Raw genomic sequence first — 25,556 nt, 5'->3', positions numbered from 1 at the left:
CTGTTACTAAGCAGGAACTTTTGAGGTCTGTGTCTTAAGAAAAAACAGCAAATAGTAAGCAGAAGTGTGATCATGTCATTATTAGGTCTGCATATGCATTAGCTTTTGCAGTTGGATGAAACATCTGATTATTTTTTTTTAATTTTTCATAAAATACTGTATAAGAAAACAATGAAGAGCTGGCTAGTCCAGTTTAGGGTTTCACATTAATGTATTGCATTTCCTTATAGATTACTCCTTTGATTTTTCTAAAGCGTATATCATGTGTGCAGAGGTTTTGTCTAGAAAAACTGGTGCATTGTCTGGATGAGATAAAGACCATAATTATTTTCTTATTAATTTTAAAGTAAGTGTTTGTACTCCTTTGCAGTTGTAAATTTTCACCAAACATTCTGGAGCTGGATGCTTAATAAAGTTGTTACCAGAAGCCAAACAGTAAGAAAGAAAGAAAACTAAATAAAAATGAAAGATGTTTGGGTTGTTTTAAAGTACGAAGCTGCTACTTTTTCTCTCAGCTCCTGAAAACAGTCCTAGACACACTAAGTGTCCTAAGACAGAATCAACAATGAGTGAATAGTTGGACTAAGCTTTACATCTTCAGTATCCTGCGTAACATATTAATAGAGACAAGGTCCATTTAGTTTCTATTATATAAGGGGATACTGGAAGTTGAGAGAATTAAGTGCTGGATTTAGATCCATTTGTCTCTGTTTACTGGTTTGTATTGTCTGGACAAGAATAAATTATTAATGTTTGATAGTTACCTGATTTCTGTTCCTAGTTCCAAATGATGACTGAGCGTTGTACAGAATTTGAGTTCTTTGCCCCAGTTCTGGAGATGAATTAGTCTAAGTCCTCATTCAAGATAGGCTAAATCAGGGCTTGCTTAATCTCTCTAGCCCAAGAATAACCAAGTTCTTCTTGAGATATGCAGTTCTCAAGTACTGTATTTACCTGGGCAGGCACTTGGCAACTTACTCTGTAAGGGTCAATATTTCCTCTTGTGTAAACTAGTGGTGTAGCATTTTGTTTCCTTTAGGAAAAAATCTGCTACACTTATGTAGCTCATCATTATATGTCCAGAATTAATTTAACCTTTCTTTGATTAAATTGAAATGGGTTTTCAGGGGCAACCATACAAATTTGACAGACAAGCTCACCAGAGCTACATGTTGAAGGGGAAATGACAGCTAACACCATCTGAAGAGAGATATATTGGTTATATCCAGTTATATATAAGTGTTAACTAAACAAGATTCAAAAAACAGTGACTCAGACTTTTGGCTCACATAAAGCTACGTACTCGGCTTCTGCTAAAGAAGTAAGTTCTTGTATATCATACTAGAGTAACGCACAAAAAATTAGTTTGTGTCTGGTAGTGCGTACAAATGGCTTTTTGAAGTTCGAAGACAAAACGGCACAACATTTTAATATCAAAAGGGAAAACGGACGTGATTCCTGGACGCGTCCACGGCAGAGGAAAGCACCTGAAGGCGCTTTGACGGCTCCGTGCAGTCGGTGCTCGGGGCTGTACAGCGCGGGGCTGTGCCGCCCAGGGCGGCCGTTGCTGCAGCAGCTGGGAGAAAGAAACCGCTTCCAGGGAGAAGGCGGAGATGGGGACGATCAGGAGTGAGAGGCCGAGGCCGTGCTGGGGTCTGTTCTCCGTGCGGGGAGACGAGGCGCTCCCTCGGAGGAAGCCCGCCCAATCCTCCTCACCGCTCCGGGCGGGCGCCGGCCCCTTGCCCGGCCAACCCTGGTCCCCCGACGGCTCTGGGGAGGGAAGATGAGCTACAGAGCTGCGGGGGGAGAGGAAGACGGCGCGGCAGCTGTGCCCGTCGACCGGTCGGCCGCCACAGTGCCCAACGGCGCTCCTCCCCGCTGCCCCTCGCCGGGGGGACGCCGCCGTTGGAGCCTGCGCAGTGCGGCGGGGAGGGGTCGCCCTCCGCCCTGCCCTGCCCGCCTGCCCGCCCGCCCGCGGGGCTGACAAGCGCCGGGGGTCGCCGCCCCGCTTCCTCTGGGGTGGCAGCGGGCACCGGGGGTCGCGTCGCGCTACCGCTCCGCCCGCGCTCTGATGGGCCTGGCGGAGCCTCGGCGCCATGGCCGCCTTGTACCAGAGCGCGGACCCGTCCGCCTCGGCCTCGCCGAACAAGCTGCTAGCGCTGAAGGACGTGCGGCAGGTGAAGGAGGAGACCACCCTGGACGAGAAGCTCTTCCTGCTGGCCTGCGACAAAGGTACCGGCCCCGCTGTATGGCCCGGCCTGGCCCGGCCCGGCCCCGGCGGAGCGGAGGCCTCGGCCGCTCGCTCCCAGGGCCCGAACCCACCTCCGCCCGGTGGCAGCGCCCCGGCCCGGCCGCTCGGGCGGGAGCAAATCCTGCGGGTCCCCGCACCTCGCGCCGGGGGGGCGGCGGGTCCTCGCCGTGCCCCGCTGCGCGGCGGCTGCAGAGGGGCCCCGCGGCGGCTGGCCTCGCCTCAGCGGCCGCCTCAGCCTGCGCCCCGCGGCGGGGCCGCCGGGCCCCGGCTCCGGCTCCGGCCCCACAGCCTCCCGCTGACCCCCGTACCCGTGGGTGCCGCGGAAAGGCCCTTCAGTGTTTGTGAGGGGCGTCGTTTTGTGTCAGAGGAGCTCCTGAGGTATCTGCTGCGTTCACTATTAAAGAGTTTGTAAGCGTATAGTTGTTGTGAAATCGGGGGCTGATCTGGACATCCCCAGAACGAGTGAGACTAGCGTCCTGTGATTTGCGCCCATGGTGGTGGATAGGAAGAGATTTTCCTTTCTAAAATATGCTACTTACTTTATATGTAGTTATCCGTAAGTAGAGAAACGGTCTTGGATCGGACTGATTTTAACGTGTCCAGAATGTTGGACTCTAAGATAGGCTTTTAATCGTGTTCTGAAGGGTTATGTGGACTTCAGGACATCAGCGTGGCTGCAGAAGCTGGTGTGTTTATGCGCAGAGCTGCCGGCTGGCCGTGTGTTTAGGCTGGTTCACAAGGGTGGGAGTGTTTCTGCGGTGAGGTTAGCCAGCAGCCTTCGGTAGGGTGTTCTGGTGCGCTCTGTGGCCGGACGCCTTGCCGTTGGAGAGCCGGCCTGCCTGCTGCCGCTGTGGTCTGTCCTGAGGATCACAGAGCCACAGCTTTCTCTCGAAGTATAAGCAGGTTCAGGGAGCTAAAAGGATCCACAACGAAAAACGTGGGGGAAAAAGTGGATGTAACAGCTGGTTTAGTACTCTTGCAGACTCTGTACGTAGAAGTATTCTATGTATACCTCTGTAAGTATTCTATGCTAAAGTCTGTCTTTGTTGTGGTCTTCTATGTTGCAGAATAATTTGTTACCCTAGAAACAAAAATAAAGACTCAAACAGAATAATACTAAACAGGACAGCCTGGTGTGTCTATACTTCAGTCAAATAGGGGAGTGCAGCTTATGTACATCTTAATGTAGTTAGCTTAATTTGCTCATCAGACTTGTTGACTTGAATTTTATAACATTGCAGCATCATATCAGTCCTGCTTTGGTGATATATATGCTAAAATTAGAGCGATACAGAGAAGACTAACGTGGTTTTTTTGCTCAAGGAAGATGCAGAGCCGTTTGTAGCATTGTAGAGAGGGCTTCTCTGATCCTGTGGCTTTTTTTAGTTGAGGAGCCTTCTCTGATGTAGTTGAACTTAATGTTTCCTGTGTCTCACAGGTTATGTATGAGCTATTGCCCCAGTTTTGAAAAGTACCCGTGCTTTTGTGTCTGTTTGCTTTTAGGACTGGAACTAAAGTGGTTGATTAAAGTACATATCTTTGTGCTTTCCTCAAAGAGACCTCCCAAAATATCTTTAGTTTCTTCCCTGATGAGAGAATGCTCATCTGCCTCAGCTTCTTGATTGTCTGACATATTCAATGTCTGTTGTCACCTATGGAATGTAGCTGGTACTTATAACGTTCACATGCTTTTACTACTTTATAATAATACTAAGTGACATTCATACGTTACTTGTACAGGTGACTATTACATGGTTAAGAAACTCTTAGAGGAAAACAGCTCAGGCGAAATGAACATAAATTGTGTGGATGTGCTTGGACGAAATGCTGTTACCATAACCATTGAAAATGAAAACCTGGATATATTACAGCTTCTTTTGGATTATGGCTGCCAGGTATACAACATATAAGTTATTGAAAATTTTCAATGTAATCATTGAACTGTGTATTCTAGTCTTTCTATATCTTCTCTGTTAATCTGTCAGAATTTGGAGGGAAATAGGATGTGTCTTTATAAGCAGTTCAGTTCTTTTCCCATTTAGCAATTGCGAAAGTGTTTTCTTGTCACTAATTTACTTTTTAGTGGGATTTTATTGGCATGGCAAATGTGTAGTAACATTTTCAATGATATTAACAACTCTGAATTTTATTTTAACTGTTATTCCCATTGCAGAGATAATGTATACATTATTGTCAAGCAAAATAAACAGTGCATAGTCAGAGTGCAGCAGATTAAAAACATAGAATGCAGAGATTGGCTGTGGATTGTAACAACTTTTCAAATGGTAGCACAATTAGAAAAATGCACATTACATTAGATGATTTTAAGTTTGAGTAAGCACGTGTTTGTGCAGTACTTTCTTATTAAACTTGGTCTGTGCTTGATGGCAGAGGCAGTTTCATACCAACAATACTTCCTTAACTGTATATGTTTGTGCTGTTTCTGGGAGAGTTGTAGCTATGATGGCTTAAGTATGTAAGACAGGGAAAATAAGTCTTTTGTTAGGTTGTTTGATATTGGAGGGGGAAAAAAAAAAAACAAGCTTTCCCCTCCCCGGATTTCCTTTTAAGTGGCAATAATAAAAGCTGTGTCTTTTTCTTTTATTTTTAAAGAAAAATCTGAATTTTCTCAAGTGAATTAAAAAGAATAATGTCAACTGTAGGGAAAAAGAAAAGCCGCTTAGCTCAACTTATGAGAAGTTTCAGAAGTAGTTACCAGTCCAGAAAAAAAAGCTTATGTTCCTAGCTTTACCATAGAACTATGAATGCAGGGCTGAAGTATCTCATGTGCCTAAATTGTGTTACACAGACATTTGTTTTTAACATTTTTAACAACCTGATAAGTTGTCCCTTAGAACTGGATTTTTGCAAGTATGCTGCATCATCTTTGCTGCAAAGTAATTTCTGCAATTGGTTCTTCTGCTGTTCGTGCAATGAAACAAATTGTCAGTAATGCTATGCTAACTCCTGGAATGACAACCTGAATTTCTATTCTGATCATATGTGTGGTAATAATACAGAATATCATTTCAGTACTTTAAAAATAAATTAAAAGAAAAAAATAATAAAAATGCAGTTCGGCTTCAGATTGACGCTTTATGCTGTTTAAGTTGCTGCTGTTTTCACATATTGTTTTCTTTCCATAGTCATCGGATGCACTTTTGGTGGCTATTGACTCTGAAGTGGTGGGAGCTGTTGACATTCTACTTAATCACCGACCAAAAAGATCCTCCAGACCAACCATTGTCGTTAGTGTTGTTATTCCTTGATTTTTGGTTGGGGAGTGCTGGCCTGTGCTATTGCATTCTGGGTGACTGTAGTATTTAAAATAATGCTTTTAAATTAAATTCTACATCTCTAAGGTGATAGGATCTGGATGTTAGGGATTATTTTTATAGCCTCTTTTGTCTTAAAGGATAGAATATGGTTTTTTGCTTTACTGCGTAAGGAATCCAGTGACTTTATACATGCCAAATGCTAATAGATGCTTAGTTAGTACAGAAGAGGAAAAAAATAGAGTAGCTAGAAATGTTTTGTTGTAGACTGTTTGCAAGGTAATTAGGAACCTTGACCTATAACAGATATGTTCGTGTATTGAATCTTCGTAGATTTTTTCGAGCAAATCTGTAAACCTTGAAATTAATCAGTTGAAACTTACCTTGGTAATGCTCAATATCAAGGAACTTTTAAAAGTTCAAAAGTAAGGAGTGGGGGAATAGGATGTTGTGTAACAGAGTGTGTACAGTCAGGATGTTTTTTTCTGAGCTTAGATACTAAACCTACTTATAATATTTTTTCTCAAAGTAGAGCAAAATACACTTTTTAATATCATGCATGTATATTTGAGCAGGTGGGCACTGAATGTCAGGTTTTCTGTGTGAATAAATCAGAAACATTTCTGTGTCCATTTTTCTTTTTCCAGTATTTGCCTGAGAGGTGTTTCAATGTTGTTCCAAATTTTTCCTTATTTTCATATTATGAAACGTAGGAAAATATTTTGAAGAACAGATTCATAGTTGAACAGTCAAAGAGCCATTACATGTAAACGTTGTAGTATAACTGTATGTAATAAATTTAGTACTTCCTACATTTTGTTCCAGAAACTAATGGAACGCATTCAGAACCCGGAGTACTCAACGACCATGGATGTGGCACCTGTCATTTTAGCTGCTCATCGTAACAACTATGAAATTCTCACCATGTTGTTAAAACAAGACATATCATTACCCAAACCTCATGCTGTAGGCTGTGAATGCACGCTGTGTACTGCAAAGAACAAAAAAGATAGTCTACGACATTCCAGGTAGGACTTACCAGTCATAGACAATAATAAAAAAAAAATTGTCTTAGTTCTCTGGTATTGTTGGGTGAGATTCAGTATATTTCCTTTTTTTCTTTAAGGTGAGGTTTGAATGGATTCCTTTAATATATTGTAGACTAATTGTGAGACATGGTAGTTCTCGGGGATGGGTTGTGCTTGAAAAGGTTGTTGGAAGGCAGTGGCTTTTTTTTCTACTAGTTGTGTGTCAAACATTCTAGCTTGCTTTGGCTTGGGAGCATAGGAACTATGCAAATAAAATTATTCTGAAGTTAGTTAATACTTGGGGTTTTTTGAGCCAGAATGAGGAGGTGGATAATTCTGTATCCTGTTTCTGAAACTGTTTTTGTAGCATGGATTGATGAATGCAAACTAAAGACAATTTTTTTTCTCTTTTTTTTTTTTTTCAGTATTTTTGAAAGCAGAAAGCATTGTAGTAAAGGTTCAAATGAGGAGAGGGATTTACCAATCTTAACAATATTTTTGCCTGGTTAACCTGACAACATATTTGAGGGTTGAATACTACTTAATATGTGAGATTTGGGGTGAAAAATCACGGAGCTCAAAGATCATAAGCGGACTGCAATTACACTATACAATTAATTATTACATAATTACTTCAGTGTGTATTCAAATTACTCAAGTGACAGGATAATTGTTACTGGTATTCAGCTACTACAGGCCCCGTTCTGGTACCTGTGATGGTAACATCCATCTGATACCCCATGTCATTAACTTCAGTATGAGAAAAGGTGTCAGGGTATCCCAAGCAAACAAACAATAGAAACATTTGAGATAACAGCTCTTAGTTTAAACTAGAACGGATAACATACTTTGTTTCAGTGTTCATGAGTGGTTTTGCAAGAGGAAAATGTTCCTTCAGATGCTTTCCCTGTTTTTTTTTTTCTTTGTATTGCACATTACAGCTCCCCACTGTTTTTAATTTAGTTTGTTAAAATAGAAGATTGCCTTAAATGCTTTACTTCTTGCCTCTCTTATTTCCACTTCAAGAACCATAAGAACTACTGCGTAACACTTAAAACGTCAAAATCTTACCAGTAGTGTTACCTTAACTGTTGGTGATCTGATGTGCTGATAACAGTTGAAGTAGTGAGGAAAAGAAGAAGGAATCAGTTTGGTCAATTTTTGATACTTAGAATAATAGGGATTCTAAGTATATGAAAGACAATGTCTTCCATGACATATCACATTTAATGCTTGTAGTGTCTGGTTTTAAGAAACTCAATTGTTTTCTTTCAGCTGACTGTTTTATGCAAGCTTTTGGAATAGGTCCTGATTTTAAACTGCTAATCAAATGAAACATTTTCATTTTGCTTGCTATTCTTTTGTCACAGGTTTCGTCTTGACATTTATCGTTGTTTGGCCAGTCCTGCTTTAATCATGTTGACGGAGGAGGATCCGATCCTGCGAGCTTTTGAACTTAGTGCAGACTTGAAAGAATTAAGCCTTGTAGAGGTTGAATTCAGGTAAGAATCAAAAGCACAAACCAACTTTAATACTTTTGTAAATTTACATGTATAGAAATGTGTATGCTTAGGAAAGGTTTATTCTTAATTTTTTGTAATTGGAGTGTTTGATAATTAGACATAATAACAAGTTTATTGTATAAATTATGCTTCATTAGCAGTCATGTTCACAGTTTAATTACTTTAAATCCTGCTAGGTGTAGACAGTTCAATGTATATAGTTGTACCAACTGTTCAAATTTCATCTCTATTCTGGAAAAATAAATAGAAATTATGCTAAATGCTGACTTATTTCGAGATCACACACCTACTAATCATATCAATATCTCATTAGCACTCTGCGCTTTTTTTTTTTTTGCCTACATCAGGGTAGAAGTATGCAACACCTTGTTTATACTGACCTGACACATGTTGGGAGTTGTTTCGGGTATTGTTTCTTAATTTTGCTCCTCGTAAGACTCTGAACAGCATATGCGTATTATATATATATACACATAAGTGTGTAGAAGATTATGTGCTGAAAATGCCCTGTCTCTTTAATGAAAAAATGTTGAGTATAATTTTATCTTTAAACTATGCAGATTTCTACATTTTGAAACTTACCAGCCCAAAAGCATGTATTTTTTTATAAGAACATGAAAACAAGTGTTTGTATGGGGTAAAATTCTGCTTTCCTAAACAACATAGGAATTTTCTGGTTTTATAGCTGATTGACTTTCTTAGTTCAACTGTTGCATTTTGTGATACAAATTGGCACTAAAATGGACTGTGTGCCAGGTGAGACAAGCAAATAGTGTAAGTTTCTTTTCTTGTGTTTATTAATTCAGTGAATAGACTTTAGTTTTCAGATGATGGGAATAAAATAAAACTCAAACCAACTTCCTTTTCAAGAGGAAGGTCCAAATCATGAACTACTAGTGTCATATTTTGCGACTACTACACTTTCTCATCTCCTGAAATAATTCTAAGCTTTAACTCTTCATATGGAAGTTACAAGATAAGAGTTTGTGTACTGTAAGTCTGTTTCTCAATTTTTCTCTACCTAGTGGAGTTGCAAATTAAACTGAATTGTAATTGTCATGTTACATGGTGGCATCTACTCAGAGTTGTCTTCAGACTGCTTGGATCTTGTGACAGAGCACTGGAACAGGCTGCCCAGGGAGCTTGTGGAGTCTCCTTCTCTGGAGACATTCAAAACTCGCCTGGATGCCTTCCTGTGCAACCTCATCTAGGTGTTCCTGCTCCGACAGGGGGATTGGACTAGATGATCTTTTGAGGTCCCTTCCAATCCCTAGCATACTGTGATACTGTGATCTTGACATATGACTGTTGTTTGTGGGTTTTTTTTTGTTGTTTTTTTTAATTTGTCTTAGCATAACATACAATCCCAACCAAAAATGGATAGTCAATGATTTAATGGAAAATATGTGAGCTGTTAATAGTATCTACTGTTTCTTTGTCTTTCAGAAATGATTATGAGGAGCTAGCTCAACAGTGTAAAACCTTTGCTAAAGATTTGCTTGCACAAGCACGGAATTCGCGGGAGCTGGAAGTTATTCTGAATCACACATCTAGTGATGAACATGTAGACAAGCGAGGATTGTTGGAAGAGAGGATGAATTTAAGTCGCTTAAAACTTGCGATCAAGTATAATCAAAAAGAGGTTTGTCTTTGCAGTTATTTGATAGGCTTTCCATATCATATTTTGCTAGTAATTAATTTAATTTGTTGTTTGGCTTCTAGACGTAGAAGTGGAAATAAATTTGCAAGAGTTACAGAAGCGATGGTAATACACAACATCTGCATGTGAAACAAGGAAATGATATTGCAAGATACTGTTTCTTTAGTATTTACTGTGGAGAAGAATGTAGTATTTTCTGTATTGGAGTATAGACTGCTCTTTTATGAACACTTCTGGTAGTGGTAATTATTTGTTCAGATCTTCATTAGATCCTCGCCTAGGAAAGCATGGATTCTTAGGTGCCATACATGATTTATCATTTTCTCAGTTTTTATTAGCTATTCAGCTTTGGCTCAGATCTTGTCCGTGCTGTTCAGCATTATGTTAGACCTATGCTGGTATAACTGAATAGTGCCTCTGTTCCAGAATAGTAGCAACTTTTTATGCCATCAGTGTGAAACTTACTTCATGCAGTAGTTCATTGTTGTCTTTATCCTTTGACAAATTATACGTCCAGTTTTGCTGTATGAGAAGGCAAATGGGCATTTGTGGAATTCTGGTACAGAAACTGGGGACAGATAGGAAGTTTCATTTCCGTACAAAATCCGTTTTCAGTTAGCATTTGCAGAAGCCATTATAATTCTGTTTGTTCTATGTATCTAGGCCTAAACTGTTCGTGAAACTGTTAAAATACATAGTGTTTTGTAGTTATGGAATGTCCTAGAACAAGCATTACACATTTCTGGTATGTGTTAAACAAGCATACTGAAGTATTTCAGATTTTTTTTTCTGGTTTTGAGCATAGCTTATTTTTACCGCAGTGGTTGGAGAATAACATTTTTTGTGTGGTATGAGGAAAGTATCTTTGCAGAATATGATTTATTTGTGGCAGGCTAAGTATAGACACAGTTTTTTCTGATGATTTCTGAAATGTGATGATAACATCAAGGTTCTTTTTGTTGATATTTTTAAAATTAAATGACAAACCATCTTCTGGTGAAATACATTCTTTTGTAACTCCATGCAAATAACCATCTGAAATTTGAAACTACCTTTGCAAAATCTACATAACCTTCAGACCAAAATGATCTTCTTTTGAGGGACTGATACAACATAGCTCATTCTGATGTAAAATTAACCCTGCTGAATAGAGCCATAATGATTTTAAGAACTGATATGTATAAATCTGCTTGGCCGCTTTAGTCCTCATCTTACAAGGTGTTGTGTTTTACAATGTGGATAGTATTTTACAATAACGGTATCTCATTCTCCAGATAAGGTCACTGTATTTTAGAACAGACAGTGAGCTGAGGTATGATGTTATTTATATGCTAGGTTTCTAAATAATCAGAAATCAAAATTCATTCTTAACCTGAAAACCATTAAAAGTCTACTATGTATAATTCATGTTTAGTTGCTGGCTTTAGGAGGAATTTAAAATAATGGATGTTTTTAATTATAATGGGTCTATAGCACTTTTTTCTCTTATAATTATTTCAACTTAATATTCTTGCCTTTTCCTGTTTGTTGGTGACTACACATAGTTTGAAAATGAATTTTAATAATATAAATGAGTAATCTGTATTAAGAAACCTGAGACTGATTTCTTGCCTGTTTCTTTTTTTTTTTTTCCTCCTCTCAGTTTGTTGCTCAGTCTAACTGCCAGCAGTTTCTAAACACTGTGTGGTTTGGACAGATGGCAGGCTATCGACGCAAGCACACATGCAAGAAAATTTTGACCGTTTTGATGGTTGGCATTTTCTGGCCAGTTCTGTCCCTGTGTTACTTGTTAGCCCCTAAATCTCGAGTAGGTCGAATAATTCACACTCCTTTTATGAAGTTTATTATTCACGGAGCTTCGTATTTCACATTTCTGTTACTACTTAATTTGTACTCCCTTGTCTACAATGAGAATAAGAAGAATACAATGGGACCAGCCCTTGAGAGAATAGACTATCTTCTGATAATATGGCTGATTGGTAGGTATGATTTAAGTAGATTGGGTGACAATTGCTGATGTTGATAGAATAATAATTTGTATTGCCTTCTTATAAAATTAGCATGTTACTCATTGTGTGATCAAAGTTTACTCTGCGGAGGATAGTGTTGCAGGAAAACAAAAAAAAATACATTTTGAGGAAGGAATGTGAAATGTTAGAACAATCTCTAGTTATCACTTAAAGTGAAGTGTCAGAAACAGAATGTTGTAGGATCTAACAGAGGAGGAATGTGGAAGGACTGGTACCATTCAGAACAATGCAGGTGAAATTCAGTTGTGTGATAAAAAAAAATAAAATGTAAAAGCTGTGCATCATCCTAGATATTTTAAAATTCTAATCTTTAAAAAAAAAAAAAAAAGAAAGAAAAATAACCTGAAGGTGAAGGAAGTGTGTGTTCCTCAGATTAATAGTTTTGTAACAGATAAGAGCCTGTCATCGACTAGTTTTCCTTGGTGCTAAACTGAGGAATAAAATTAATTCAGACATCACTTTAGATTTTTTTTTCCAATAATTTTTCATGAACAGGTGCTATTATTTAGTATGTGGATGATTTAATCATTGTGAGTCAAACTTGTTTTGTTTTTTCATCAGCCAACAATCCATGAAAGTTTTAATTTCTTCCACCTGTCTTTTACAAGAAGTGTTTGGACAATGCTCTTAGATATATAGTTTAACTTTTAGATTGCCCTTGTGGAGTCAGTAGTTGCTTTTAATGATCCGTGTGGGTCTCTTCCAACTCAGGATATTCCATGATTCTATGAATTCTATAAAAAAGTAGTGGGAATGATCGGAGCTTTGTAATTACTTGTGTGCCCATCTATGGAATTATGCTAGAATCTGAATATTACTAGTAAAGTTATTGTTTCTTTGAAAATCTAGCCAAGATCTTTATATAATCATAAAGTAGATTAAAACTATTTGTGCATTATATGCAAGTTAATTATATTCTTTCTGGATTGTAAATAGTTGGAGTAAGCATGCAGTTACAGTCATAAAATCAATTCCTGCACTGTTTTCATTTCTATTTTAATATGCTCTGACTCAGTAGAACAGGAGGATTTTGTGCATTTTGGTTGGACTAATCCAGCTTCAAATAATTGCCAAAACTTAGTATTCTGAAAAATCTCTTTCATAGTTCTAAATGTGAAATTTTTATAGCATTCTGCTCAGCTCAGGGGAAGGACTTTGAATATATACAAAATTGCCATCAACAATGAGTAAAAACTCAGTCTTTCATGACCAATTCTGTAATGCTTGATTTGAAAAGTAATTAATAATATAATTTGGGCTTGTTGCAGGTTTGGTGTATTGTTTAAAGAAAAAAGTATGTGTTGTGTATGTTTATCTATGCGTATGTATGTATGCATGCTCCATCTTAGTCTAATAAATTGAAGGTGTGCATTTACCTTATCCTTGTTTTAAAACACAGAAATAGGTATTATTTTCCCGTATTATAACTTTCCTTTTTTGTATGTCATTGTTGCTGATTATCATAGCTGTACCTAAAAGGACACATGTTAGTTCTGGTTGCTGCAGTAGAGGGAGCACAGGTATAATTTTTCTTGAGTATTCATGAGCTTCTGTTTTGTTTGGAAATTCATGAAACCTTTTAACATGTCTTTGGTTGGTATGTGGTTTTTTTGTACATAAAAATTTGGTAGATGAATTAATGGAAACTTTTACGTTAATGTAAGGTAATTAGATATGTATTATTTGGTTGATTGGACTTTTAAAATGCAGTGATAAAGTAGTTGTGGGTAATTTATTTGTTATTTTAGTGTGGGTTTTTTTGTTGTTGTTATGGTGATTCCTTTCATTGTTTAGCTATACTAAAACTGTTCAGTAGTTCATGCAGATTTTGGAAATACCCAGTACCCTGCATACAAATGCATGCAGGTCTTAAAAGAAACTTGAAAGCTGCAGATATACAGTACAAGTCAGTGTTACAGATTCTTTCTTTATTTTGAGATTCAATATCTGATTTTAGAAATTCTTGTCTTTCCATCAAATCTACTGTAAGCAGAAAGGTGGTCTTGGAAATTTTAATGAAAGGCTGTAGAAACATTTTATTTTCTTCTTGTAGTATTTTAACATGTGGATTTCAGATAGGATTGAAGAATGACCCATAAGTAACAAATCATTAAAATCAGGTTATTATTGAATTATTGAATCTTAAGATTTTTTTAAATAGTGATTGCGTTTATAGCTTAAATGCCTATTTCATAATTACATATTGTACTGTTTCGTTACAAATATTCAGTAAGTTGAAAAGAATGTATTTAGAATGTGGCAAATTCAGCTGAAATAAAGACAACCCAGTAACAAGGATTTACCTACATTATTATCTTCCATAGTCCCATTAAGATACTTTCTAAAAATCAGTGTCAAAATGGCCATTGCAGAATGTCTAACATGTAAAGTTAGCAGGTAGTTTTGTGTTCCACTAGATTAACTTTCAAAAATAATGTAATTCATTTTGCAAGTTATTGAGCTTAAATCATACAAGTGTCTTCCCCAGCAAAATAAAGCAACAGAACTCAAATTTTTGTGTAAGTTACAGCAATTATAGCATCTTCTCCAAGAAGAAGATATGATTCTGTACCAAATTTAGAGTAAAATACATAGTGATCATAGGGAGGGGCACAGAGATTCTGGTTTATAAAAAAAAAAAAAAAAAATATTTCTAACCAGGAAGAAGAGAGTTATATAAGTCTTTTAACAAACAGTGCACAGCACACTTTTTTTTTATTATGCCTTCCAACATTACTGTAAAGCTGAATGAACTAATAAAGTCGTGAGTAAGTACCTGATTTTTTTTTTTTTTTTTTTCCATTCACTGGATCTTGCTCGTACTGGGTCAAAGTTCTAGGGAAGTTGCAAAGTTCTAAAAGCCAAACTAAGTATAACAGTTTTTAACTACCATTTATACACATGCTGCTTTTCTAAATATAGTAGCATGCATCTGAAGTACTCAAAAAAACCAAACCAAAACAAAAAAAAACAACTCAACATTAAATATCTGATTATTTGTAGAAATCAAAGGTGCCATTATATTTCATCTAACAGTTTTTTCAAGTTTTATAAAAATGGCAAGTCTGTAAGAGACATTCAGTTAGTAAAATTCTTAGCAACTGTATTTTTCTGCATAACCAGACATGGTTAACAATGGTAAAATTCATTTTGCTATAAAGATCTTGGATATTTAAATGTTTGGTGCGCTCAGTTAAACTTCTGCTTTTTGCAGTCTGAAGTCATGGTCTCTTTTCTCTGCTAATGTTATTTAATACCAGTTAGGGTAGGAAAAGTTTCTACTTTTTGGATCTTTTCAGTAACAGTTACTGGGCTGATTATTCTTTAAAAAAACCTTTTTAATACCTACACACTTCCAAAACATACTTGATACTTTATATAGCAAAGTAATGCTTTCTGTAATGCTTTTGGGAAAAGGTGAATAGTTTTCATTCAGAAAAAGCATTTGTATTCTAACCTTCTACCTTTATTTAAATTTGACCTTTCCCTGTCCAATTTTTCTCCTGTTCATTTCCTCTTACGCCCTTTTTTATTGGAGAGTGTGTTTCTTAGTTGGGAAGTAGGGTTGAAAAGGTTAAACATCTTGTTGCCTTATGATTAATGCTTGTAATCCAATGCAATGCTTTTAGTAAATTTACTTGATTACTCTGCTGCTTTCTCTTTGCTAATATATTGTTTTAAAAAGCCAGTCAAAAGTGTTTTGGTTGTAGAACAGTATCTGTTCAGTGTGATGCCTTGACTTCCCTCGCTTCCCTTTTTTTTCCTGCAGGAATGGTGTGGTCAGATGTTAAAAGACTCTGGTATGATGGTTTAGAAGACTTTCTAGAAGAATCCCGTAATCAGCTTAGTTTTGTCATGAATTCCCTGTACTTGGCGACTTTTGCTCTCAAAGTAGTTGCCCATAACAAGGTGAGCACCCATTTTCATAGATCCAAAGCTGCTCTGAGACTGACTGGGCAAATATGATTTTAGTACATTGCTGCAAAATACACGAAGATATGTTACGTGTGGTATGTTAGTAGTAGTATGTTGTAGTTAACTGTATAACATTAGTTATAGTCTACTATGTGGATACAGTTTAGGCTTCTGAGTTGAGTGTTCTATGTGGCGTATGCCGTGTAGTTGTCAAGATCTCTGGTCTTGTTGCGCCTTGGGCTTGAAAAAGAAGTTGATGATGCAAATGGGAGTTAGAAAACGCATCAAGATGTGTCCAAGTACTCGGGGACCCCAAACAGAGCTTCTTTCTTCCTTGTAAGAACTGGCTGGTCTTTGAGGTGACTGGATTTTCATTTGGAGAAATCTCCCCATACAGCTCATCTGATTTTGCATTTGAGTTCACCTTAGTCCATAGATCAGTACTATACAGAAAGCTAATAGTAATCTCTGTTCAGATTGCCTAAAGTTTTATTTAGCTTTTGATTACATGTACTAAAATGTCATAGGTGGTCACAGGGTATTTTTAATTGTTTTAGGTTTGGTGGGGTTTGTTTGGTTTGGTGTTTTTTTGATGGTTTTTTTTTTTTTTTTGGTGTTTTTTGTAATAAGGAAAAAGCCCCAAGACCATAGAGGAGCCTTATCTTTTCTCTGTGAAAAGCCATCTGGATTTGATTGAAGATAGAAGTTTTGAAAATGATCATTCCCATTCTGTTGCCTGTGTAGTTAGCCGCACAGCATATGGCAAGCTGCCAGACCAATTGAATATGAATATTTTAGCAAAATTCAAGCTTGTGCGGTAGCGCCATTATTTTGTATTGCAAACTGAGTTGACAGCTGTCTGGCAGCTCGGAGGGAAATAAACTGGTTCATTTCTTCCCAACTTGGTGTTTGGCTCATTTCCCTATCCTTGCATTGATTCAGAGGCTGGTAATCATTTGGAAAGGAAAGCTCCATTTCTTGGAAAAAATAGAGAAAGGATGCCATGTTGGGCTGTCTTCCCAACCATTTGCTCTGCAAACAGCACTTGTTTGTAGTAGTAGTTCCTTTGCTGAGATAAGAGCCCTTCACTACTAATTCAAGTTATAACCTTTTCAAAGATGCAGGACTCCTGTCTTATGTAACAGGCACATGATGGCTTTTTTGCGGCTTCTATACAGCAAAATTTATTTTTATAGTTTATTTAGAAAACCAAATAAAAATGCTTGTTTTACATCTTAGGTCCATATTGTAGGCACTGAAGCTGTAAGAAATAGAGGAAGAGTCTCTGTAGCAGAAGGATTTGTACACATGCAATTGCAATGTATAAAAACATCGTTTTCCCTGTTTCTTGCCATCTTTGTGCAGCACACTTTCAGGCAAGTTATTTTAAAGCAGCTCTGAGTTTCTTAGTTTTTGGATCTCCGTTTTGAGACAGCAGAAGCTGGTGATACAAATGCAGAATGTTTTCAGCCAAGCCAAGAGTTAGGGATCTGTGGATATTCTGTGAATAGTTGAATAATACCTAGTGGATACTCTTTAAGGATGTGTTTACACCAACAGTTTACATGTGACTTCCATTCTCTGTAATCATTCATAAAATCCATTGAACGAAACCCAGGTCCTAAGTCCTTCTAAATCTTTCTAAAACCAGGTAATACCGGCAGTCACCACATTGCAGTTGCACATGTGCATTAGTTTTCTTTGCAGCATTTTAATGTTGTATTTGACTGAGGCCTATTACACTAGACAGTGCACGTGTTTATAAAGTACACAAGCCTTTGTTTCAGCAAACAATGCAAAACAGTAGAAGGGAAAGCAGAACAGTGGAATAAATGGTTTGCTGAGCAAGTGAGTGGCAGAGTTAGATGTTGAATTTAGATCGTCTGGTGTCTCACTCCCTCTGGAATGGCTTTTAAAATGCCTTTGTCTAAAAAGAAGGAGATACCTGAAAGAGGTAAGCCATCTATGAATTGTGTGTGTGTTAATTTATTTTATGCTATTGCCTGGTTTGGAGGCAGAAGCAGGGAGCAGTGGATGGGTGCATTTCTGTATTTTTAATGTCAGTGATCTCAGTTTGTCCTTTTTATATTGCAGTTTCACGATTATGCTGAGAGGAAGGACTGGGACGCATTCCATCCTACCCTAGTGGCAGAAGGCCTTTTTGCTTTTGCTAATGTTCTTAGTTACCTGCGTCTCTTCTTCATGTACACAACCAGCTCTATTCTGGGACCGCTCCAGGTGAATATCACTACTGCTTGAGAAAATATTAAACTTGATCTTAATTTGCCATGAAGATTCTTATTGAAACGAGAAAAAGAAAAAAATGGAAGTAAGAAAGTGAGAAAGTAAAAAGTAGAAAAAAGTAATACCATTGAAGTTTGGTTTTTTTAATCTCTCATGTAAAACATGCTGATTTAGATAGAAAAAGGTAAGAAAAAGAATGGAAGACCTAGTGTAGTTCACTTTCTTATAATATTCTTATAATATTTTTCCATGGTAACTGTACCTATGCTCTCTTTTTGTTTTCATCTGTTGTTAGCTTAACATACTGCATAAGTGTCTGCAGTTTGAAAACTGTAAGGATCAGGTTCTCCCTGTAAAGTTCTGTGCAAATGATCTTATCTCTAAGTGACAGATGAATGAGGTGTGTAGCAAGGAAGCTTAATCAAAAAGCCTTTCTTTTTATGTCTGTGACGTCCTGAAGTTGCAACCACAACAGTTTCTAAGCTTTGTTAGTTGGTTTCTTTTCTTAAGCACAGACCCCCTCCTCTTAGTCTTGGTGCTATTCATCGTGACAAACTTCAGATAAACTGCGTGGACCCGAGGGTGCAATATGACACTATACAGAAGGTCAAGTAGCTTTGGGAGCAGGGGAGGGAACCTGGACTATTAAGACATCACATTTAGGATGCAATTACCTCCTTTAATCCTTTTTAAATTAAAAGGAGGAAGAAAGCTTCCTTCTAAAAAATAATTGTGAGTAGAGGTCACCTCTTATGCCACTGGCAACATTTTTTTTCCTTTCTGTGGTTTTTCTGTTCAGCTTGAGTCCTCAGCACTGGCTGATTTTGTTACTTTGCAAGTGAAAAGCCCTTACAAACTTAAGCACCTGTTACTAAAGGCATGGCTTACTGAAAAAAGCTTTGCATAGGTATAGTTACAGTTTCTCTGGCCTGACTTCCTGGGATATTTATGATGACAAATCACTGCCGCCTTGTACTGTTGATTTTTAATTATTTATTTTTCCCCTGATAGTGATAGGATTTAGTTAATGTACTGGTTGACAACATCGTCACTGGGTTTGCAACTGTCAGTTGAATAAAAATACACTTGGAATAAATAGGGTAGTCATCTAGTGATTAATTATACTGAAGGAATTATGTCCTAATAGGTCAAATCTGTGCTTTGTCCTCTCCTTATGAACAGGACTAGTTTTAAGAGCTTTATGGCAAGAGGATGATCTGAAAAGTTCCTGCAAGAAACATTATCACTACTAAGCATAAAGGCAGAATAAAAATTTGGAAGCAGCATTTTTCTTTTAATTCTCTCTCTGTAACTAGAGCTTACCAAAGGACATTCTGAAGTAAATATGAAGTAAATAATTTTGGCTCAGAGGTCTTGTATCGAGGCTTTAAGATCTCACCGAAAACCTCCAGCTTAATCTCGCTGTGCAAGTAATTATCTTTTAGAATATTTTTGTTTCATACAGAATAGTCCTTCTTTGCAAAGAAACGTAATCCACTGGTTAAATTGGTCTTTTAAAAATCATCGTAAAAAGTGCTTTAAAAAGAACGTTCATAGTTCTTGTAACCACTTCAATATTATTGGAAGAGGCCTGTTTCTCCTCTCATGGTTTTGTTTGTTTTACTTTCTGCTGTTTTCTCTCTAGCTATGACTATGTTGCTGTTAATTATTTTCGTATTTTTTCTTTTATACATTTTTAAATGGAAATGTACTTGCATAATTTGAAAAAAAAATACTAAAGTCCTAATGTTGCAGTAAGCATTAGGCTTGTTACACATATTGATTGAACACTGAAGTCTCTCCACATTTTAAAAAGATTCACTGTTTAATGTGCATATTTATTTATGTACTAGATCTCTCACAAGTTTTTTATTAGGCAGCTATGTTATGAAATTTTCCAAGTAAATAAAAACAGTCAACAGTCACCCCATTCAGTGGCACACTGCAGCTTATGTTATTACTGTTGGCCAGTACATCTTGTGCAACAACTCTTACAGTATTTTCTGAAAGTAGGTCACAAAGTTCAAATGGTGCTAATCAAATATGGCCTGGAAACCCAACAGTGTGGGGGGATGGAAGGCAGCTACTCTGTTGTCTTGGCTATTAGAGTTATTTTTAAGCATTCAGTTACTTATTGAGTAATAAAACCTATTTTAATACAGATTTCTAAGTTGGCTGTGTGTGGTGGTTTTTTACTATTAACAGAAAATAGAATAATATTCCTCTAGATTAGATCATTAGATTTCAAATGCTTAGAAATTCTGAATACTTAGAAAGGAATAGCATGACTATATGGAAAAAGTAAGTGGTATTTGGGCTGTGTTATTACACTCTATTCCAAACAAAATAGTTTTGAGTGGTTTGCACTTTTTGTGCATTCCTGTTTCATCTGCTTTGTGTCTCTCTTGCCTGTGACCAGGTAAATGTTTTGTTGTTGTTTGGTTTTGCTTTTTTTTTTTTCTTTAAAAAGGATAGATGTGGTGAAACAGTATGGTGAGGATGACACTAATCCTCTGACCAAACGGTATAATTACTCCCAAACTGAGAGAAAAAAATCAGAGAATCTGCTGTGCAACAGGGGTACTCAGTGAGTTTCCAGCAGCATGGGAGGGAGCAGGAGCTGGCACTTCATCTCCCAGTAAACTTGTACTTGCAAAACCTGATCAGTGATACAATTCTGGGCTATGGTTTGGTACGGATTGTGATTCATATAGGATTAGGCTTTCCACACACTGGTTTATGGAGAGGATTAGATTTACCCAAATGTGTTTTATATATTTGCATTCTTTATAATAGCATATTGTACTCCGAAGAAGTTTGTAGGAAGAGTAATTTAAATGCTGTAAACAGTTTATGCTGTGTCTGTGTTAAAAATTTGTGCTTAAGAGAAAAGCAAGTCAAGCTCTTCTCCGGGTTGGAAAAAGGGACAGGCATTTTTTATTTTTTTTAAGATGATGTATTTGTATTGTTGCAAGCTTCTGTATAGGATATTTTGAGATGGAAACTAATGATCTGAATTCAGTGTCGTATCTTCTATACTTTACACCCTTCAATTTTTATGTACTTGCACACTTACACATTGTGTATATTTAAAATCTTACATAAAACATACAGTGAATTAATTCTGTGTTCTGCAGATAGGCATTGGTATACCAGTGCTTGATGAGTGATGAATTATGATTCCAAATGTTTTGATTAATTCAGTGTCCTTATAAAGTGTTTTCTTAACTTTCTGTGATGGTATTTATGCTCAAATGCATTTCATTTACTGCTTTTATCTATTGACTTGCGAGTTACTTATTACCATTGGTATTACAAATAAAGAATAAGGTGTATGTACTATTGCTTATAGTTAATTGAAAGATAGGAACTCATCAGGTGATGTTAAAACTACTTAATTTTTCTTTTTAATATCTAGAATTTTTCAATGAAAAATAGTACAAGGGTATCTCCTGATTTTGAGGTCTGTTTAGCAGCTTAAAATTTAAGTTAAACATTTAAAATGCAAATAGATATATTTTTCTTGATTGAAGGCTGAAGGAGAGAATTCAAACAAATAACTACATGTTTTACTAAAATTGGAAATGCATCTATTTCACAGATTTCAATGGGGCAGATGCTACAAGATTTTGGAAAGTTTCTGGGCATGTTTCTTCTTGTCTTGTTCTCATTCACAATTGGATTGACACAACTTTATGATAAAGGATTTACTATAAATGAAGAAAAGGACTGTGCGGGGATTTTCTGTGAACAGCAGAGCAATGACACATTCCATTCGTGAGTTTGATGTCTATGAAATAGCTGAATTGTGCTAGCCCTTAATTCCTAGTAATTAAACGAAACTGGAATTTTTCACTGAACTTGAATTTACATTAAGTAAACTAATTTTAACTGTTTGCTTTACCTAACCAGATTTTTTTTCACTTTTTTTGTAGGTTTATTGGGACATGTTTTGCACTGTTCTGGTATATATTCTCCCTGGCACACGTAGCCATCTTTGTCACACGTTTTAGCTATGGTGAAGAACTACAGTCTTTTGTGGGTGCTGTTATTGTTGGTACCTACAATGTGGTGGTTGTGATAGTATTAACTAAACTCCTTGTGGCAATGCTTCATAAAAGTTTTCAGCTGATAGCAGTAAGTGCTTTCTGATTAATTACCAATAATTGCTAGCTGTATCTTTGGATTTTATACAAATTTCTTTCTATGATGTGTAGACTAGTCTACAGACCTCTGCGGATGATCTCTGTCTCTGAACCTATAAGGGGCATCTTTCCTTCAAATATGAACTTTTTATTTACTTTGATCCAAGTAAAATGGGTACTCTGCCTGTGGAACATGTGCAAGGCTTTGGCCCTCTGGGAATCGAAGACCTTCTTGATACAATGGCTGTTCAAGTCAAGATGCTATTCTTGATAAGGTGTGGTGCTTGGGAATTTGATAGAGGGTTTATACCTTCAGGGCTGAATTTTATATTTACACTAGAGTATATAGTGAATGGAAGAGATATGTTTTGTATTTTGATTATTTTAGTGTATCAAAAAAAATTATTAATACTGTATAATCTGTGTATTAAAATACTGTATAATCAAAGTTAAATAACGGTCAGTTTTTTAAAAAAGTTTCATAAAACGTATGAAGTAGCCTGCTAATATTTTTGCTTCTGATCTCTGTTAATGTTTCTGCTGCTTTAGAATCATGAAGATAAGGAATGGAAGTTTGCTCGTGCCAAGCTTTGGCTTAGCTACTTTGATGACAAATGCACGCTACCTCCACCTTTCAATGTTATTCCTTCTCCCAAGACTATCTGTTATCTTTTCAACAGTCTCAGTAAATGGATCTGCTCTCATACGTCAAGTGGCAAAGTGAAACGTCAGAACAGCCTAAAGGTAAGAAATGATTGGGAAAGCTGTAGGCTCTGAAGCTGGAAAGGTGCTCCTTGCTAAAATGAATCAGCAAATTGCTTCATGAAGCTGCCTGTCGCATGGTGAGTGCCACTAAGATAAATAGGAACTATAGAATAATGTGTTGCATCCAAATATAAGTGTTACCTATTTCTACTTAAGTAAGATACTACTAACTTTCAATTTTGTGAATTTCAACTCTCTTCCCTCCCACCCCCAATTCCTCCAGAAATAGTCTGGAAAAAAATGCTTTGATTGATTGAAAATTCAGAGAAACCTCAAGGAAGTATGTGCTAATCTCAAAAATAGTGAGGTTCTTTGGGGCAGGTAATTGCTTTTAAACATACTACGGAAGTGTCAAATAACCAAAAAGGATCACTGAAGCCTCTCGTTGGAGGGAGGGATTTTTTTAAGTAAATATTTCTATTGTATCCTGTAATTTTGCATTCTAATTTTGCATCTTCTTGCTGACAAAAATAGTATTAAATAAACTAAATGCAAAGACTTGGTGGAACGTCCACTGAGGAACATTCAGGATTATGGAACTCTTAATTGCTCGTAAGACAATAACCAAGCCAGGTAGATTAAAAATTTTCAATTTTGCTGGTACAGGAAATTATAATTTCATTTAAATTTTGCTGGCTGTTTACGTGCATTGTACATTTGTGCACATCAGGATGTATCTATAAAATAGCTTTGATTTTTTGTTCCTATTTATTCTCTGTATAATTGTATACAGGCCTTGGGGCTCAGAAATCACTTTTCCATACTAAGTGTTTAATGTTTGTTTAAAGGAATGGAGAAACCTGAAGCAAAAGAGAGACGAGAATTATCAAAAGGTGATGTGTTGCTTAGTCCACCGTTACTTGACTTCCATGAGACAGAAGATGCAGAGCACGGATCAGGCAACTGTGGAAAACTTAAATGAACTGCGGCAAGACTTGTCAAAATTCCGAAATGAAATGAGAGACCTGCTTGGCTTTCGAACTTCTAAATATGCTATGTTTTATCCAAGAAACTAAGGCCTAACTTTTAAATGAAAAGTGTGTACTTTTAGATACCTATAGGTGAAAGTGTTGACCTAATTCTGTTGCCAGACCAAACAGAAAAGAAGGTTATTGCACAATAATACATTTGAAAATGTGATTGCATGAGTTGCAACTAGATGCAGAAGAGGTGGAAATAAATGCAAAAACAGATACAGTAATTTTCTTAAACTCTTAATCTTGTTGTGTGTATAAAATTTGTATATAGGGATTTTTTAATGTTCCAGACTGTGGCTGTCAGGTGTCAGAGCTTCATAACTAGCACAATGTGTTTATTTCTTCTATTTTTGCTGTTTGTTCCTTTTTGATACTTGTTTTTCAAGTTGTGGGAGAAGATAGGCTTTTTAAAACAAAAATCCAGCCTATGTTTATTTTTAATAGAAGTCAGATATAGAATAATAGAAAATTTCCAGCACTGTTGGAAATTCTGTTTGACTGTAGGTTACAGTGCATGCAAAGACTGCATGGCTCTGAAAGAGGCAGTTCTAGTGCCAAGTTTTGTATGTTAACATTGACTGTATACTCACATTTATAGAATACAGAAAATCAAATCATCAGGACCCTTCCCTTTTGTGGGAACATTGAAATTTTAACTCAGAATAGACCAACCATTTCTTGAATGTTTATGGTTATATGTAAGACAATCAATTCCTGCTTGGATTTTTCAGCCGTGCCTCAAAAGTATGTTTTACTATACATGTTAAGATTGGGAACAGAATTTTAAAGCTAACCTGTGAACTTCTACTGTTTAATATCTTGGGGGTTTAAAACCTGGATAATAAATTATTTGAATTATTAAAAACCTGTGATTTAACAGAAGTTAGGTGGAGCACGTGGGTGCTATTGTTTGCAATGCTGAACAATTCCTGTGAAACATGGTAGGCTTATTTCTGTGAGAACATACGTTGTATCCCGTCATTGGATGGATGTTGTTTAGAAGGGCCTGCTTTCGACAGGTTCTACATCTCCTGCTTTTAAACTTGTCTTTCTTTTTTCCTTTTTTGTCACCCCAGTTGTTGCCAAGCTAAACACTTTTTGGGGGTCAGTAGTACTATGTTTTGTGAAAACAACATGTGATTACTTTGCTTACAATGGACAGTAAGGGCTTTGTGCATTTTCTGTGCTAGGGGGTCCTATATGGCTTTATATGCTTATATATAATTGAAGCTGACAAATTGTAATTGAGAAATGTGAGATTCCTGTATTTTTAATTACAAAATAAGTATATTTATGACAGCTAAAGGATTGATTGACAGTTTTACAGCTATGATGGTGCTCTTCTAAAATGGTCTTATGTCCAGAAGGCGCAGGTAGCCATAGTGGTCTTTGACTACAGTTGATTTTGGGAGGTTGATAGAGTGGAGGCTTACGTGAATGTTTACTCTTTTGAAGGAATTCTTATAAAACTCTTTCTTGTAAAGGTAATATATTTTCTGTACTATGGAATTATGTATATCTGAACTAGGGTTTAATACTCTGCTTCCAGAAGTCTTACAGTATAGAGGTACTCTGGTAAGTCTCTTGGCTTTTCATGTGAATAAGAAGCTAACTCTTGTGTTCAAAGCAAAAAGCATCACTGAATTTTGTATTTGGACTCAGATCTCATGTTTGAATAAAACACCAACAGAAGAACTATTTGCTGTGTCTGTTGTGTATATCCAAAAAAGGAAGCAGACAAAT

At 36.9% G+C, this 25,556-nt stretch overlaps 1 protein-coding gene across 1 annotated transcript; it reads left to right on the top strand.

Moving 5' to 3' along the window:
• Positions 1–1,882: 1,882 nt before the first annotated feature.
• On the top strand, positions 1,883–25,556 carry TRPC1 (transient receptor potential cation channel subfamily C member 1). Its single transcript, XM_082487450.1, has 13 exons — positions 1,883–2,232; positions 3,992–4,146; positions 5,398–5,499; positions 6,352–6,554; positions 7,925–8,056; positions 9,524–9,719; positions 11,380–11,716; positions 15,537–15,676; positions 17,777–17,920; positions 21,528–21,703; positions 21,862–22,063; positions 22,621–22,815; positions 23,625–25,556. The coding sequence occupies exons 1-13, from the start codon at positions 2,097–2,099 to the stop codon at positions 23,850–23,852; spliced, it is 2,346 nt and encodes a 781-aa protein (XP_082343576.1). The 5' UTR covers positions 1,883–2,096; the 3' UTR covers positions 23,853–25,556.

This window comes from Vanellus vanellus, assembly GCF_965231255.1.
Source record: "Vanellus vanellus genome assembly, chromosome: 8".
Classification (NCBI taxonomy): Eukaryota; Metazoa; Chordata; class Aves; order Charadriiformes; family Charadriidae; genus Vanellus; species Vanellus vanellus.
Note: the sequence above shows the minus strand (reverse complement) of the source record. Positions and strands in the feature narration are given on the sequence as shown.

Bases quoted from the DNA above. Each gene is read 5' to 3' on its own strand.
- TRPC1 (XM_082487450.1), top strand. From the start codon at position 2,097: ATGGCCGCCTTGTACCAGAGCGCGGACCCGTCCGCCTCGGCCTCGCCG. The intron at 4,147-5,397 runs GTATACAACATA...TTCTTTCCATAG, and splicing joins TTTTGGATTATGGCTGCCAG to TCATCGGATGCACTTTTGGT. The intron at 22,816-23,624 runs GTAAGAAATGAT...GTTTGTTTAAAG, and splicing joins AACGTCAGAACAGCCTAAAG to GAATGGAGAAACCTGAAGCA.